The 15,991-nt window shown below is 33.5% G+C and overlaps 2 protein-coding genes, 1 long non-coding RNA gene and 1 other non-coding gene across 5 annotated transcripts; 2 read left to right on the forward strand and 2 right to left on the reverse strand.

The window, feature by feature from the left end:
* Window positions 1-2,345: 2,345 nt before the first annotated feature.
* On the reverse strand, window positions 2,346-4,648 carry LOC100259374 (uncharacterized). The gene is made up of 2 exons (XM_002281864.4): window positions 3,972-4,648; window positions 2,346-2,686 (listed from the first exon to the last, which is right to left on the reverse strand). Exons 1-2 carry the CDS (start codon window positions 4,353-4,355, stop codon window positions 2,525-2,527), a joined length of 546 nt encoding a protein of 181 aa, XP_002281900.1. The 5' UTR covers window positions 4,356-4,648; the 3' UTR covers window positions 2,346-2,524.
* Window positions 4,649-8,092: 3,444 nt separating this feature from the next.
* On the forward strand, window positions 8,093-11,135 carry LOC132254631 (uncharacterized). 2 transcript variants are annotated; one of them, XR_009466886.1, is made up of 2 exons: window positions 8,093-8,617; window positions 9,566-11,135. It is a non-coding gene; the product is annotated as an uncharacterized LOC132254631 (long non-coding RNA). The 2 variants fall into 2 exon arrangements; XR_009466885.1 differs by having other exon boundaries at window positions 9,613-11,135.
* Window positions 8,381-8,487, forward strand: MIR319E (microRNA MIR319e). Its single transcript, NR_127841.1, has one exon. It is a non-coding gene; the product is annotated as a microRNA MIR319e (primary transcript).
* Window positions 10,394-11,784, reverse strand: LOC100244070 (glyoxylase I 4). Its single transcript, XM_002285051.4, has 3 exons — window positions 11,435-11,784; window positions 11,201-11,309; window positions 10,394-11,031 (listed from the first exon to the last, which is right to left on the reverse strand). Exons 1-3 carry the CDS (start codon window positions 11,587-11,589, stop codon window positions 10,708-10,710), a joined length of 588 nt encoding a protein of 195 aa, XP_002285087.1. The 5' UTR covers window positions 11,590-11,784; the 3' UTR covers window positions 10,394-10,707.
* Between the last annotated feature and the right edge of the window lie 4,207 nt (window positions 11,785-15,991).

Below are 15,991 nucleotides of genomic sequence, written 5' to 3' on the forward strand. Positions count from 1 at the left end.
ACACCCAATACCCAGAGGGAACACATGGGTCAAGCCCAGCTGGCAGCCTCACTTGACTCATAATGGTAGGCTAATAACCCACTTTTTCCTCTTCTTTTCTGAAAACCCTTTCTTTTTCTTCCATCATTTTTCATTCTCTATCGTTGAAAATGTGTGATACAAATCATACAATACCAACATACTAGAGGACATTAATGATGCTAACAATAAAGCTGGGGTTATGAATTATGCACTCATATGATGGCTTGACAATATGGAAGCAGATTTGAAAATGGTTAGACAACAACATGGAGGTAAAGGAAAATATCACCCATTTTCATTGCTATTTCTTTTGATCATTGAATGAAGTGATTGAATGTTAATAAAAGTGATTCAAATAAATGGAAATATGTTTATGGATCCTATAATTACTCTACCTTTGTCAATAACAGAGTACTTCAAAGACTCTGTTCAACCTTCACTTATAATTATTGGGTTTATTTTTATTTTTGTAATAAGTAAAGGGTTGACTTTTATAGATGACAAATAAGAATGTTATATCCTCATATAGGGAGCATATAGAAGGTATCGAAGGGCACAACCTAAGAGGGAAGGGACAAAAATAAAAAATAAAAAATAAAAAAAATAAAACACTCTCTTACCAAGAACTCATTCAATCTATGAGTTCAATAAGAGATATTGAACCTATTTTTATGTATTTGTTACCCCACGATGAAACATTACTAAGGAATAATTGTTTTGATACTTAAATCAATTGATCATCACCATCAAACACTCTATGGTTTCTTTTCTTTTTTCAAATTATCCAAAAAAAGTATTAAGGGAAATCGTTCTTCAAACCTTCTTACTTTGTAAAAACCTTAACAGAGTGTCATTTGTTAGATGAAAAAAGGACTCGAATTATGTCAAATAAATAAAATAGAAGCTACCATAGTGATCTTACTGTGAGATAATGAATGAGAATATGGTTTATTGATTTCTCTTTGCATTTACAAAAAATATAGCTTTCAGCTAATGTTCATCCTCTCTTTTGAATTTGATTCATGACTAACATTTTGCCCTAACTAGCTTCCCATGGAAAAAAAAAATGATACTTTTGAAAGGGTCCATAAATTCTAAATGATGGTGACAAAAAAAGGGAATTGCATGCCTTCACTCCATAATAAAATAAAAAATTCAAAATTCCCTTCCTAAAACCCATCCAAGTTACTCTATCTTTCGCATCCCTCTTTAGGAGCTTTCCTTAAACCTTGGAAAAAAAACCCTTTACAAAATCTTGCTCTCAATCATTCATATATCCAATGAAATAAAGATTTCAATTTCCCCCATCACCTATATTATCCTAAGCATTTGTCACCCAAGCTCTCTTCAACGTAACTAAGGCATACAAGGAAGGAAAAATACTAGTTAAAGGTTCATCTCTACACCATTTATTATTCGATGGATCTTGATTTCAAACACCAACCCAATGTCATCCCCTTACTTTATAAGAGTACCAACCTCCTCCTTATCTTTTCTTGATTGGCTATTTTTTAAAAAAGTATTTCCCTCTAATGCATACGTAATAGCCTTATTAAGAGAAGAAAAGTTTCTTACCACTGAGCCCCCTTATTTGTCTCCCCACACACAGTTGATAATTTTATTAAATGTTTTTTTTTTTCATCAAAGGACGACTTTGTGAATTTTCTCATTCCTTAATATAACTTTCCTAGGCATGCCATATAGGGACATGAAGTAAAGACCAAATTACTTGCCCTCGCTAACTAACTTCTAAATATGAAGAGGTTGCATAACGGGATATTTGATTAGAAGGGTCAAAATAATCGTCTTTTTTTTTTAAATGGTTGTCACTCTTTCAAAACCAAAAGAATTATTTTTTTTTTCAATAAAAATATTATACTCATTTCACATCAGAGATTTATCCTTTGAAATTATATCTAAATTTTAAAAAATAATAATAAGTTTTATTTTATAAAATGAGGAATATTTTGACCTTTTGGCCCAAATATTCCTCACAAAATTGGACCCAACGTAGTTAGAACTTACTTCCCAAATATAATTAGACCATGTAACTAGGGTTACCTTTTTTGGTAGAGAACCGCTAAATCCATCCTAGGAAAATTCTCCGTGAGGCAAAAGGGTGGACAGTGGATTTGTTTTTTTTTGGGTACCGAAACCCAACGCTCCCAAAATTAGGACCCAAGGCCCGTAATCAGAAGCGGTGTAGGCTGATGATGAATGCTCAATCAGGTACTCGGCCCAGTACAGAAATGGGCTCAAAGTGGGCCACCCACTACCTGGATTTCATCATTGAAAAGGCTAGGACCACAACAAAACAATCGAAATTCATAGAAACACAACATTTTATCACAATCGCAAGTCATTTACAAACATAAGAAAAACATAGAAAATAGTGATCAACCACAAGAAAATAAATAAATAATTAATAAAATTGAAAAAAGAATCAGAGAAGAAACCTATATAAAAGCAGCATTAGTTTTCAACTATATATATATATTTTATCTTAGACTGAATCCAAAGCTCTTTGAACTTTGGTTTTGAATACTAAAATAAATAATTTCTCCATTGAAAAGTAAAGGAAACCTCCCGTGGAATGGGTCACGAACGAGCCAAAACTTGAGCCCACGATGCAATGCCAGGCCGGCCCATACACCTTATCAAACTCCTACATGTGGAGAGAGATTTAAATATGACAATGAGTACATGATTTAACTCAAAATTAAATATTTTTAAATTGTAATTTTCAATCTCAGTGTATACGTGGGGAGTTTGATTTGACAAAGGCCAATTCGATGAACCTAATTGTCCAATCAAGCTCGCAATTATTTGGATGTCTTTTGGACAGGTTCTTGTATCAAATATACTAATATTGGACGGATGTAATTGATTGTTTTATGAGATATTCCACGGGCACTCATATGGTCAACGAATCTCAATGGAGAAATTTTTTATTATTATTGTGTTTATATTTGAAAATTTGTTAAAAAAAAAAAAAAAAAAACCCAAACCACTTATTTTATTTATTTGAATGAAATGAAGCATACTTAGTGTGATAGTATTTGTTTTTTTTTATTAAAAAGATCGAATTTGCTTTAATTATGTTCATTAATATCAACTAATTATTTTTAGTGAAACAGAGAAAATAAAATATTTTAGTTTTTTTTATTCAACCACAAAACAAATATTATTTCAAAAATTGCTAAGAAAAATAAAAAATATAAATAAAAAAATAGATTTAAATTTAATTAATTATATATATAGATATATATTATTTTAAATTCATTTAATTTATTTCAACTTTTTATTAAAGAAAAAGTAAATAATTTAAAGATATATAAATTTTTTACTCATTTTAATCATATTTGATTTTTTGTTACCAATAATACTGTGAAACATCAAAAAAAAAAATTCTTAACATTAACCAAACATAACATGAAGAAAATGATATGAAAAAAATTGATATGAATTCCTAGATTCCCTCCTCTTGTAATTCAGAAATTTCTTTCCTTTTCTTACCAATAATACTGTGAAACATCAAAAAAAAAATTTCTTAACATTAACCAAACATAACATGAAGAAAATGATATGAAAAAAATTGATATGAATTCCTAGATTCCCTCCTCTTGTAATTCAGAAATTTCTTTCCTTTTCTATAAGAAAAGAAAAGAAAATGGAAAAACACGTTCCAAATCCCCATTATGGTCCTCTGTTATTGTTGATGGTCATGTGGGGTTGCATATGAACAAGATCCAATCATTCAAGAGAAAGAAAGTCCAAAAAGAACCGCCCAGAAAATAATTTTTCATGGAAAACACTTTCTTCTCTTCTGTCATTTGTGATTTATAAATTAGGTATTAAAATGTTGTGAATATTAGAACTAAAGGATGAACAAAAGAGAGAAAAAATGAATGAAACGAATCAAACAAGTAGAAAAGAATTAAGAAGCCTACCTTCTTGATGTTATAAGCCATGTGTTTAGAGCTGAACTTCTCCAAGCTATCAAAAGTCCGGCGAGCACACCTAAAAGCATGCACCTGCATGAATCCAGGCATGTCCGTCACCAACACCTTCACTTGAAGAAATGCCGCCACCGACGACACATTCGTCTCTATGCATGACACTGACTTCCTCGCCTCCACCACCACCCCTCCTCCTCCCTCCACCACCCTCTCTCCACCATACTGAGCATTTTCTCGACAAGTTTTTGATTTCCTCAGCCCCCAACTCCAGCCAACCTGCTTCTTAACACTCAACCTTTCCTCGGACTTCTTCTCCCCCTCGCCGGAGCTATAAACACATAGGAGTCCTCTCTCTTTCTTCACATGGCTGCCCATTGCTCTTGGACTAATGAGTCTCTCTTGGTTGCTTTCAATATTATGGCTGGGGTTGCAAATATAGAGGGGGTGTTTGGAATCATGAGCACAAGGAAAAGAGGAAAACCCATATAAAATAATGGTGATTAGAAAGTGGGAAAATATAAATTAAAGCAGCAAACCATGTGTTATTGCCTGTGATGAAGGGATAATGAAATGGTGGTATAGGTGGTAAGGATTTGATATATTTTGTTGTTTACTTCAAGTAGGTGATTAGGGGGTTCTTGTGGTGGAGATGGGTGACTCGTTGGGCATGTTTGTCTCAAATGGTCTTTTGTTTCTAGATTGGCAGCACGTATAGGTCTCCTATCCTACCCTCCATTGCTTATTTTAACAGCCTTACCCTACATGGTCTTGGTTGTTCCCCTTAATCTTTTTCTTAAGGGTACATAATTAAATATTGAATGACACCCATATACGTTAAGATAGAGAATATAAAGCTTGGAATCTGATGAATGCATGGCAACCCCAATCATTAAGGTGGTGACTTGCTGGTGTCAGTGATGTTAAATAATCTCACATTACCATTGTAATCAGCACCTTCCCCCTAATTTTGTCTCTTCCTTTTCACTAATCATGCAGACACTATATATTTATAAATTATCAATTATCACTTCCATCCATTCTCTTGATGAATTAAAATATTCTTTAGGTTTAAAATAAATAAAAACTTACACAAAAAGAAAGAGATCAATGGAAAAGATCAAAAAAAATTATTGACAAGAAGAATAAAATAGATGGTTGATATTGAAGGGATGCATTAACATAAAGAGGCATGTGGACCCTACAACATGGTCTTCCAGATGCCCTGATGTATTTACTTGGAGGTGATACAATCCAGATGAAAATTGACAAGGAAGTAGAAAACTAATTGGATCTATATAGACATTTGATTAGTATGGCGCCCAGGGGAGAGGGGCGGCAGGACCCAACCTTTTCATTTTGATGTCTTCTTCCTTGATTGGACCATGGCCAACTGTTCTCCACAGTTAACCAAGGGAACGCACCCCATGTGCAAACCCTACTATAAGACCTACAAATAGAACAAATTAACTAGCTAGTTCTTCATTTGAAGAAGAAAATATTCATGTTGAGGGAAGAAAAAAAAAGCCAACTTTCTTTTGTGGACAAGGCATGTGGCATGTGCAAACTTTATTATATAATTTATATTATGTGTATTTGACAGAGAATTCAATTAATGTTGTACCATTTGTTAGTAAGAATATGGGCATAAAAAATAGAAGTTGTTATGCCAATTGCATGCATTATTATGGGTCCTGTTTATCCATTCATCCAGATGATGAATTCAGATAATTTGTTGAAATGTTGGCTGCATTTAATTAAAGCCATATGGAAGGACAATGCAAACAAAAGCAAGGGATGAATGAATGGGATTAGTCACCATATCTCTTTCAGAATTGATGAATAGTGGGGCTGGGATTTATGGTTCTTAGAGATGAAATAGATGGGTGTTTGTTTGTATTTTGTGTCCCTATCTTGGGAGGGTTCAGTGTGGTTTGGGGTGGGGTTTGAAGCTTTAAATGTTGCGGGCAAAAAGTACAGCAACTGAGAGACCAATTTAATACTCCCACTGTTGATCATCCAAGCAAGACTATGATCACTTCAAAGTTTGTTTGAACTATGAGTTGAGTTAGAAGGAATGTTTAATTAAATATGAAGCACTTCCTCTATAACTCTAAAAAATTGATTTTTACAAAAAGCAATATCATCCTAACTTTTATGTTGAACTCTTTTCTGAATCTTATTGGATGAACAATCTCAGGTACATTAACCTATTAGGCTATTACACACTAAAAGATGATGTCAGTATATTGCAAGCCTCTTTAGAAATATATACAAAATACTTAGAGGTTTAAGTAAAACCAAAAAAATTGAAAAATCAATCAAGACCAACAAAAATTAATTATATTGGTTTGTTTTTAATAACCACAAATGTGGGGTTTGATTTAAGAATTTTTAAATTCAGTTTTATCAATACGGTTTTCGATATTTTCTTTTATTTCCTAATCAATAAAAAGTTAAAAAGTTAATTAAACTGATATTTTAATATTTATGTTATTGTGTTGACAATTTTGTTTCATTTCTTATGAGCTTGGATATGCTCATCTTCTTGTGTCATAAAGAGTCTGATGCCTACAAACTTCATCAAGATTGAGTTTGGAAATATGCAATTTGAGATTGGTGAGCATCATTGAAATGGTAAAATACTTGGATGAATTAATAATTATGGGTCATTTTGTTAAGGCTCTTTTGGATACACTTTGAGTACACTGATCTCCTTGAGTCTCAAATTGATCATTGTGAAATTGTCCCTTTTGAATTTGATTTTTATCTATCAACCATTAATGCAATGTATAGGTATTAAAATTTTGGTCTATATATCATTTTCAAAGTCATATTTGTTATTGAGTAATATCTAATTGTATATATATTATTTTCTTTGAAAAAAAAAAGTTTAATATGTACACTAACCAAACCTCCATTCATATTATAACTAAGGTTTTAACCCTCATGAGTGAAGATTTTTTTTCTAAATTTCAGAGGGGCCACTAACTAGAAAATAAGTTGAAGGGGGTGCACAATCAAATAAGTTAGATAGCTTTGTGGTAAATAAGGTTTTCTCGATGCTCACAAATTAATTTGAATACGTGTCTTATGCTCACTTTCATTAATATTCACATTTTCATCATTAGGATTTATCAACCAAAGTTAGCTTCAATTATTTTGCATTGAATATAAGTACAAGCTTCAAATTTCTGTTTGGATGATAAGAAAAAGTCATAGAAAACACCTTGCTCCTTGTAGTAAGAAAGAAACAAGTAAGCAGTCATAAACATTAATAAAATACGTTGGCATTGGATATATTATTTACATTGGCCTGAATTTCAAGATGTGTTTTTTCTGTAAGATGATTCAAACACGTTAGCCTCTAGTGGCTTTGAAGGCCTGTAGGTGCTGGTCTGGACTGGGGTAATGCAATAAATTTGAGTGCTCAACAGAGAAGAAGAAGAAGAAGGATATTTAAGGCCCCCATGCGCAGTCATTTTCAGGAAGATGGGGTATTCATGATTCGGACACCTTCAACAGTTTGCTAAATGTGCTAAAAGCTGGATCGTTGAGGGAATCAAACCCACTGAACCAATAAGGAAAAACCGATTCAATGTTGGATGGAGAGATGTAATTTGGTGTCATGTGACGATGAAGTAGGAACCAATCCCATCCATCTCCATTCCTTGAGAGGAAACAAAGAAAAATGGTTGAGAGGAATCACAGTCGATTAGTGGAAAAAGACAACACTCCCTCGGAGGCCTTTAACCAAAAATACTCACAGAGTTTTGTTGATGACTTTAGGGACCACCACCAAGAAATAGAAACACTGGTATTTTCTCTGGAAAAAGGCAAGTATTCAAATTAATCAGTTTGACATGGATGTCCCTTTATTTTCCTTTGTTTTGGTTTTAACTCACATGTAGCGTAAGTACTCCTCGTTATGAAGACTGATCAGTACTCGTAGGATGATGGGTATTCAAGAAACCTAGCAAAGATTATAAGAATTTACAAGAAAATAAGAAATATTATTGACACCATTATTATATTTCCAAGTGTGAAAAAGAAAGGGCCCATGACTAGTGATGATTTCGAAACCACCAACCTTTTTCTTATCACCAATTTCATGCTGTTGCTGTCACATATACCCAAATGCTTGAGCAAGTCATGCAGCTATAAGGTCCATATAGGTCTAGCTTATGCACCCTATCTGGCTAAAAACCTCTCCTTCACGCACAAGAAAAGCATATATATACAGTGTGAAAGAGAGAAACAGCTGTTCTCTATATACATTTAATAATGATGAATATATACTACACAACTTTCACTATGGATGCGCCTTCTCGTCTTGTTTTCTCCCTTTGTTCTCCTCTCACTATCTTTCTCCTTTTTTCCATGAGCTTAATTGTCAAGAAAACTGCAGAAATGGGGGTTCCTTTGCAGCCCAAAACAACTCCATCGCTGAAGAAGATGATGAACTTCATGCTCCTTGTTTTGGACTGAAGGGAGCTCCTAGTTCTTCTCTTTTCCTTCTCTAATGGCTTTCAAGGCTGGAAACTATTAACCAATATACGTATATATATATATATATATATATATATATATATATGCCTAGAGAGTGTTTGCTATCTTGGAGGATTGGATATATCTAAGGGGTAAGTTCCAAATTTCTGTTGCTTAATTTGTTGAAAACATGGAATATCTTATGAGAAACAATGATTTTTTTTCCATTTTTTTTGCACGCCTGCATGGCCCACGATTATGTTTGCTTTCAGAAATTAAGCTTGTTGAGATTAGAATATGGGAATCTAGCTAGTAGATGAATGATATTGTTAAACCAGATAACGTTAGTGTTTGCTCGAGTGATCGGTTTCTCGGCTCTAATTGTAACCGCGTTCTTCCTTTCAGTACAGGCTGTTTGTTAGGAATATTGTATTTTAACCTATCTCATGATCAGATGTTAAGTTTGATGATTATGAAAAAGACTTGAAAAATGATGTATTTGTTATGAGAAAATTTGTGCTCTTGTGGGGCACCATTCTGTGACCATTTAGATTCAGATGCAGTTGAAAAGAACTCAGATTTTTCTCCGCTACATTCATGCTGAGATTGGAAGAGCTTGAACCCTGATTTTTGAATGTTATTAGGTGCCATAGCCATGCATGTGGAACCCATACAAGGGGTCATTTTACCAATATTTATTTATTTTTTTTCCCCAAAAGAAAAGAGAAGGAAACAGCCAACACCCACAGAACCCAGCACTAGTCTGGACTGCAGAATATTAGGACAGAATCTGCTATCTATGGTAATTAATTTGCTTCATTTGGAAGACTCTAAATAGTAAGTCTCTCAATAATCAAGTGATGTCAAAGCAAAATATACCCTTTGGGATCACTCCTCTGTTCTTAACTAATTTGATGGATGTTGAGTTTGTTCTTCATCTCTCTTTTCTTCCTGTTTTTAAAACATATGCAGTATTTGTATCAAAGACTGTTCTTCAGGGATTGAAACCATGCATCCGTAATCATCATTGCATGTGACTTTAGAATGTACATCATCACATTGTCATTGCCTTTATGCATTCAAGTTTTCCATTTGTGAAGGACATGACTAGAGACCATACTTCATAGGTGTTGTTGGAACTATACAGGGAGAAGTCTGAAATTGGAGTCTAAAAATCAGGAAGCCAGAATCAGTCAGCATGGCATTTGCCGGCTTTGAAGGATTACACTGCAATACTTGGTTGAAGATAATCTTGAAACATTTATCTATGATGCTTTCACCCGACACAGGAAGGTCCTGAATTATGCAGATTAGAAATTTTGCAGCCTAATTCTGATAATATTACTTTACACACATAAATATTTGTTCCAAAAATTGAAACCCTGTATGAAAAGGTAATCTTAACAGAATCCTAGTTAAGATTTGCTTATATTCAAGCAGCCCATCCAGTGATCCACTTAATATGGGACCTATGTATCACAAAGTACTGCAAATTTTGCATCCTCTGTTCTGTGAGCATTTCACCATTTTCTCTGGCATCCTAGGCATATTCTTGAATTCATCTCTCTTCACAAACTCCAGGTAATTGAGATATTAGGCTTCTACATCCAAGAGCATTTGAATATCATATTATCAACCACTTCTCCAGAGTCACAGAAGGATGCATCAGCAGTCAGCATCCTTAAATTATATTCCCTGCATCTTGTTTCTGTGTTGCTAAGGGCTTTTGAAGGTGCTTTGCTGGAAATACATGTACCATTTTCAGTGTAACATTCAAGGTACTTGAATTTTGAACAGACCACTCATCTCCCTCGACACTTCTAGCTGCTCCTGAAATCTCTCAATTGCAAATTCCTCTGGGTATACTGTTCTAATTCATCTAGGATTGGAAGCAAGATTAAACATAATAGCCAGGTAACACTAATCAATTCAAGCAAGTAATGTGAGCCCATGCCATAAATTGAAGAAATATACCAATGACTAGATACAAAATGAAAATTATCCATGTAATTGTCTGCAAGTCCAAAGGTAGGAGACTCCCAGGAGTGTCCAGCAAATTTATGAGAGCCTACCCCATATACATGCCCGGACACAAACTAAAGAAAGAAATTGTCTCTACGTGACCCTCACATTTTTTTCTCATCCCTACATTCACAAGCCCCATGAACTTGCAACAAAAAAGATCACATGTACGCACACCTAAGCTATTGGACACTTCTGAGGCCCCCACCTTCCATCCATATCAAGCACAAGGGAGATACTCTTCATTGATGGGAATGGAAGGCAGACATGTAACTTGCTGCTGCTTAATCTGCCCTGCAGCCAGTTGCAGCTGTTGCTGTTGTTGGACATTGCAGTTGATACGCGAGCATAACGTGGTGTCTCCACCGCCACCGCCTAGCGGTATCACAGGGAGGTTGTCGCAGTTGCAGATCTCGATCATGGAGCCATCAGGATCGTGGAAGAAGAGTTGATCAACGCAGATTCCACCCTCCTCCACCCTACTCTGCACGTACTCTATCTTCATCTCCTTAAGCTTTTTCTCCACTGTTGCCATGCTTTCACACTGCCATGTATCAAGAGAGATTTTGTCATTTTATCACATGTTTTCAACTATTCATAGAAAACGACAATAGAATGGACTGAAACAGCTCTGCATTTTCCCTGGCATTTTCTGTTCTTTATTTTTTTTTTCCCCTAGAATCAAACAGAGAGAGAGAGAGAGAGAGACGTACTTGAAATGAAATGTGGTTGTCCTTGGGATTAATCTGCTGGCTGATCTTGGGCATGTTGTCAGGGTCTTCAGATTGCAGGAGATGTATGCCCATGCCATAATTGTATAACCTTAATCATCAAAACAAAAGAAAAAAATTGGGAAATTAATTACAACCAAATCAAAAACTCTTAACTCCAGAAAATCAAGAATTGTTTTATCTCATTCATCTTTTCCATATCTCATAGACTCATACCATGCACCATCAAAATCAAAGGAGCCAGGCCTCCTGATGGAAAAGAACCCAAGAACCTTCTGATAGAAATCAAGAGATTTCTCAACTGATCTACACACAAGTGAGATATGATTCACAGACTTAAGACGCAGAGGATTCTCCGCTCTTCCCTCCATCCTCTTCAATAATTAAACAAAGAAAACACGAGAAAAGGAAGCTAGAAATGGTATCAAGGAGAAGAAATGAAAATGAGAGAGCTCGAATCGAAGAGCTTCACGATCTGGAGAAGTAATGAGAAGAAGATGAAGATTAAGGGCAAAAGAGATGGTCGTTCGCTTGGCCCTCCACATGTATATATACTGCATGCGTTTGGTTTGGCTTTTCTTCCTATGTTACAGATGGCGATTTTATCTCCTACACGTAGATCCAACGTCGCTGACTACTCATCAACAACACCCCTCTCACATCTATAAGGAAATGGAATTCATTTTCTTAATTATTATCATCAACTTACGTCACTTTAAAACATAATCAAAATATCCTTTTTATAAGATTGAGTGTACAAATATTTTTATGTGACATACAACACAAATCAATGAAATAAACGAGTGAAACTTTTTTTTTTTTACATGTCATCTCTAAAAGGATATTTCTAAAAAGCATCATTTTTTTTTTAAATGATAAATGTTATTAGGTGTGACGCCTTAACCTGAATCACACATCATCAATTGCATAAAGAAAACTTAAAAGGTGAAAGCTTCATCTCAGCTTTGCCTAAATCCAAATGTTATTTAAATTAATGCCATTTGAAATTTGAAATTTGAACTAACCCTTAAAAAGAGAAAATATTGAATTATATATAAAAAGTTCCGCAACATGGGATCATAAAATGAATCTCAGACTGCATTTGATAGTATTTATATTCGAAGTGTTTTTAATGAAAACATTTTGTTTGAAAGTGTTTTTTCAAAATTTTTAAAGTGTCTCCTAAATTTTGATAAATACTTCAATTTTTAAAAAAAATATTTTTTGGGTTAAAAGTGTTTTTGAAAAACATTGTGAAATAGACTCTTAATCATGATAAAATATTTTTATTTTGATACTTATTTTGGAAAGATTAAGATGACCACCAGAGGACTTCTCCCTCAATTTCTAGGTGTATTTGATAACGATTTTAGAAAATATTTCTAATATTTCTAATATTATCTTTCAAGTAGACTGCGTTTTGGAGTGATTTTATAAAATATTTCTAAAATAATTCATTAACTTTAATCTAATTTTTCGATTATTTAATCTTTATATAGAAGAGTTAAATAAGTGGAAAAAAAAATCGGAATAGTATATAAAAATAATTTATTAACGATAAATTTAATTTTTATTTTTCTTTACTTTTTCTTCTCTCTTTATTTTCTTTATTTCGTATCTTCCTTTTAAACTTTCTGAAAACCAAACATAACCTTAATGTTTAACATTTTGGATGGTCGACACCATATGTAAGAATGGTAGGTTGGATGACAATTAACAATGCCTACATCTAGACATCAAATTAACTACAAGTATCATAATAATTAAGAAGAGTTAAATTAACTTAATAACTCTTGTCCAACTTGAAGCGTCACAGTCCACAAATTTAGTTAGATTTATTTATACAAGTTGAGAAATGCAGTGCATTCATATAACATTTTATTTATAATTCAAGAAAATCATTAGCATTGTACATTTGTTAATTAAGAATATCTATTAGCTTAAACCTTATGCCACGTTGGACTTCAACCACTTAATCCAAAATTTCAAACTTCATATTTCAATTATTTTTAATCTGATTCTTGGTAGCATCTTTAAGATGGTTGATTGACATGTCTAACAATAATTATTAATAATATTATTGTAAGTAGAAACCTTAAATAGTTGTTGAGTGTTTCTCTTTTAAGGTTTCATTTGGGGAGGCTCTCAAACCCCTTATAGGGTCATGTGAAGGAGGGGTCTATTATAAGAAGTTTGAGACCTAAAACTATTTTTGATATCTATGATGATGACGGATTTTTATAGAGGGATATCTAGAAAAGATAAAAAATAATAATATCATTTGAAATATTTATATTGAATCTAACATGATATTAGAGAATTAGCTTTTACACTATATATGTGATATCTGTTGAAATAGAAAGAGGATTATTGAGAAACAATGACTTTACTTTTCCCTTGATTAAGAATGAATATATATACACAAAACCTAAAACACAAAAATAGAAAACAATCCTAAAATTAGGGAATTACAACAAAAAAAAAAGGAAGTTACAACTAATTATAAGAATTTGAAAATAGAAAGAAAATCTATTGTAATGAATTCTCTAATATGCCCCCCACAAGATGGAGTTCCGGAGGAGATGTCAATCTTGACCCGTAATTCTTAGAAGCGACTTCGTGGAAACGGTTTAGTAAGAGTGTCGACAAGTTGATCTGCTGAGGAAACATGAATAACACGAAGAGCGCCTGATTGAACTTGATTCCAAATAAAGTGATAGCCAATTGCTACATGTTTCATGTGGCGAATGAAAGACAACAGAGATAGATGGCACCAACATTGTCACAATAGATAACAGGCGGTGTAGGTAGAGTGACGCCAAGCTCTGTGAGAATGGAACAAATTAACTGATTTCTGAAGTAGTAGCGGCAACTGATCGATACTCAATCTCTGTGGATGACCGAGCAACTATACGCTATTTCTTGGATGACCAAAAATTTGAATGATGACCAAGGTTTGCCATGCATCAAGGGAAGTGGTGGTGCGGGCAATAAGTGGTTGTAGTGAAACGGAGATAGCACCAAGGAGAGCACTAAAGATGAGACGATCCTGACGCTTCCAGGTTGTGTATGTCGGATTTGGGGATGCAACACCAGTGACGGTGATGGTGGGTGGTGGTGGAGTATCAGCGCCATCAATGAAGTGACGAAGATCATAACCTTCAAGAAGAGATAGAATTTGAAGGCTCCATATGAGATAATTGGTGGATGACAATTTGGTGATATTAGAGAGATTGATTATAAGAAGGGGATGTTGAGGATCATGAGAGTTTTTTATAGTGATAAGATCGTTGGTGGGAGAGAAGGATGCACTGGAAGCCATTGAGGAGAAGGAAAAAAAAGGAAGAAAATACACCCAAAGAAGATTAGGCTCTAATACCATGTTGAAGTAGAGAGAGGATTATTGAGAAACGATGACTTCACTTTTCCATTGATTAAAAATGAATATATATATATATATATACACAAAACCTAAAATACAAAAATAGGAAACAATCCTAGAATTAGGAAATTACAACAAAAAATAGGAAGTTACAACTAATTACAAGAATTTGAAAATAGTAAAAAAAATCTATTGTAATGAATTTTCTAATAATATCTCACATCAGATAAGAGATAAAACTTTTAGTATTATATTAAGTGTGAACTTCTCTTAATTTTGTAAATGTGTTTTAAAGTCGTAAGGATCTATTTTGAGTTTGGGATCATCAACCCCATGTGTGGAGGTTGTTTAATCCCACAAGGGGTGTCTGTCTAGTGTTGGGAATGTTTGTCTCTCTGTTAACATTTGTGATATTTTATGTTAGAAAAAGGAAAAAGTTTATGGTGGTATATGAATATGGACTTCTCTTCATCTTATAAACGTGTTTTCCTTTCGGTCGAAAGTGGATAATATTTATACAGTTGAATGTGAATTATCCAAATTTTGTTTTCTATTTTATTTTAAAATAAAAAATAATATTAATTTTTATATAAAATACAATAACTTTTAGAGATATACATTAAAATGCTAATAAGTTTTTAAAATGATTTAAAAACTTAAGTTACTAACTAAAAAAAATTACAAATTAAATTTTTAAAATTTTTAAAAAATACAAGTTAAGTCCATATCTTTTGTATAAGAGTATACATTAATTTTATTTCTATATACAAATTGTTATTATTATCTAATTTTAAAAATAAAAATAATAAATATTCAAACAAACACTATGTCCATAATTTTTGGCTTGTTTTGATTAAAGTTGGGTTGGCAAGAGTGGGCTCCATATTAAAAACCATTGTTTTAAATGCATATAAATACTTGTTTGTCCTTAATACACACAAGGATCGACTCAGATGTTGAAAAGGTCCGCATCACCCCTATGAACTGTATAATTTCTTGTTTCCTTTTTCAAGTTTGCAGTCATACTTGATGACAACTTGGCCTCGTAGTCCACATTTTAAAAACATTGTCTTCCACACATAAGTCATCCAGGCTGTAACATGGACCATAGGGAAGCTGATTTTTGGTTCTCTCTTTCGATATGTTTGAGTTAAAATTGAACTCTGCCATTCTGTTCGGCTGGTTAGGTGGTGTCTCTATCTTACCTTGATTTCCACTTCATGTGAGAGAAAATTCAAACATGTCACATGAGTTTTTACCTAATGTGAGATGTACAATGGATATGAGGACATGGGTGGTGTGGGGACCAAAGAAAAACAGCAATGCAACTTCATCAAGTCTTTCCCACATGTAATTTCCACTTAAAATCTAGCTAATTCGATTTAATGCTC

Source organism: Vitis vinifera, chromosome 11, assembly GCF_030704535.1.
Source record: "Vitis vinifera cultivar Pinot Noir 40024 chromosome 11, ASM3070453v1".
In the NCBI taxonomy this organism is placed as follows: domain Eukaryota; kingdom Viridiplantae; phylum Streptophyta; class Magnoliopsida; order Vitales; family Vitaceae; genus Vitis; species Vitis vinifera.

What these genes read in the sequence shown, in the direction of transcription:
- LOC100244070 (XM_002285051.4), bottom strand. Translation starts at nt 11,589, where the DNA reads ATGGAGGGAAGAGCGGAGAATCCTCTGCGTCTTAAGTCTGTGAATCAT. An exon ending in TTTGATTTTGATGGTGCATG is followed by an intron (nt 11,310 to 11,434) that starts GTATGAGTCTAT and finishes TTGATGATTAAG; the next exon opens with GTTATACAATTATGGCATGG. An exon ending in ACAACCACATTTCATTTCAA is followed by an intron (nt 11,032 to 11,200) that starts GTACGTCTCTCT and finishes GATACATGGCAG; the next exon opens with TGTGAAAGCATGGCAACAGT.
- LOC100259374 (XM_002281864.4), bottom strand. Translation starts at nt 4,355, where the DNA reads ATGGGCAGCCATGTGAAGAAAGAGAGAGGACTCCTATGTGTTTATAGC. An exon ending in TGGCTTATAACATCAAGAAG is followed by an intron (nt 2,687 to 3,971) that starts GTAGGCTTCTTA and finishes CTCCACATGTAG; the next exon opens with GAGTTTGATAAGGTGTATGG.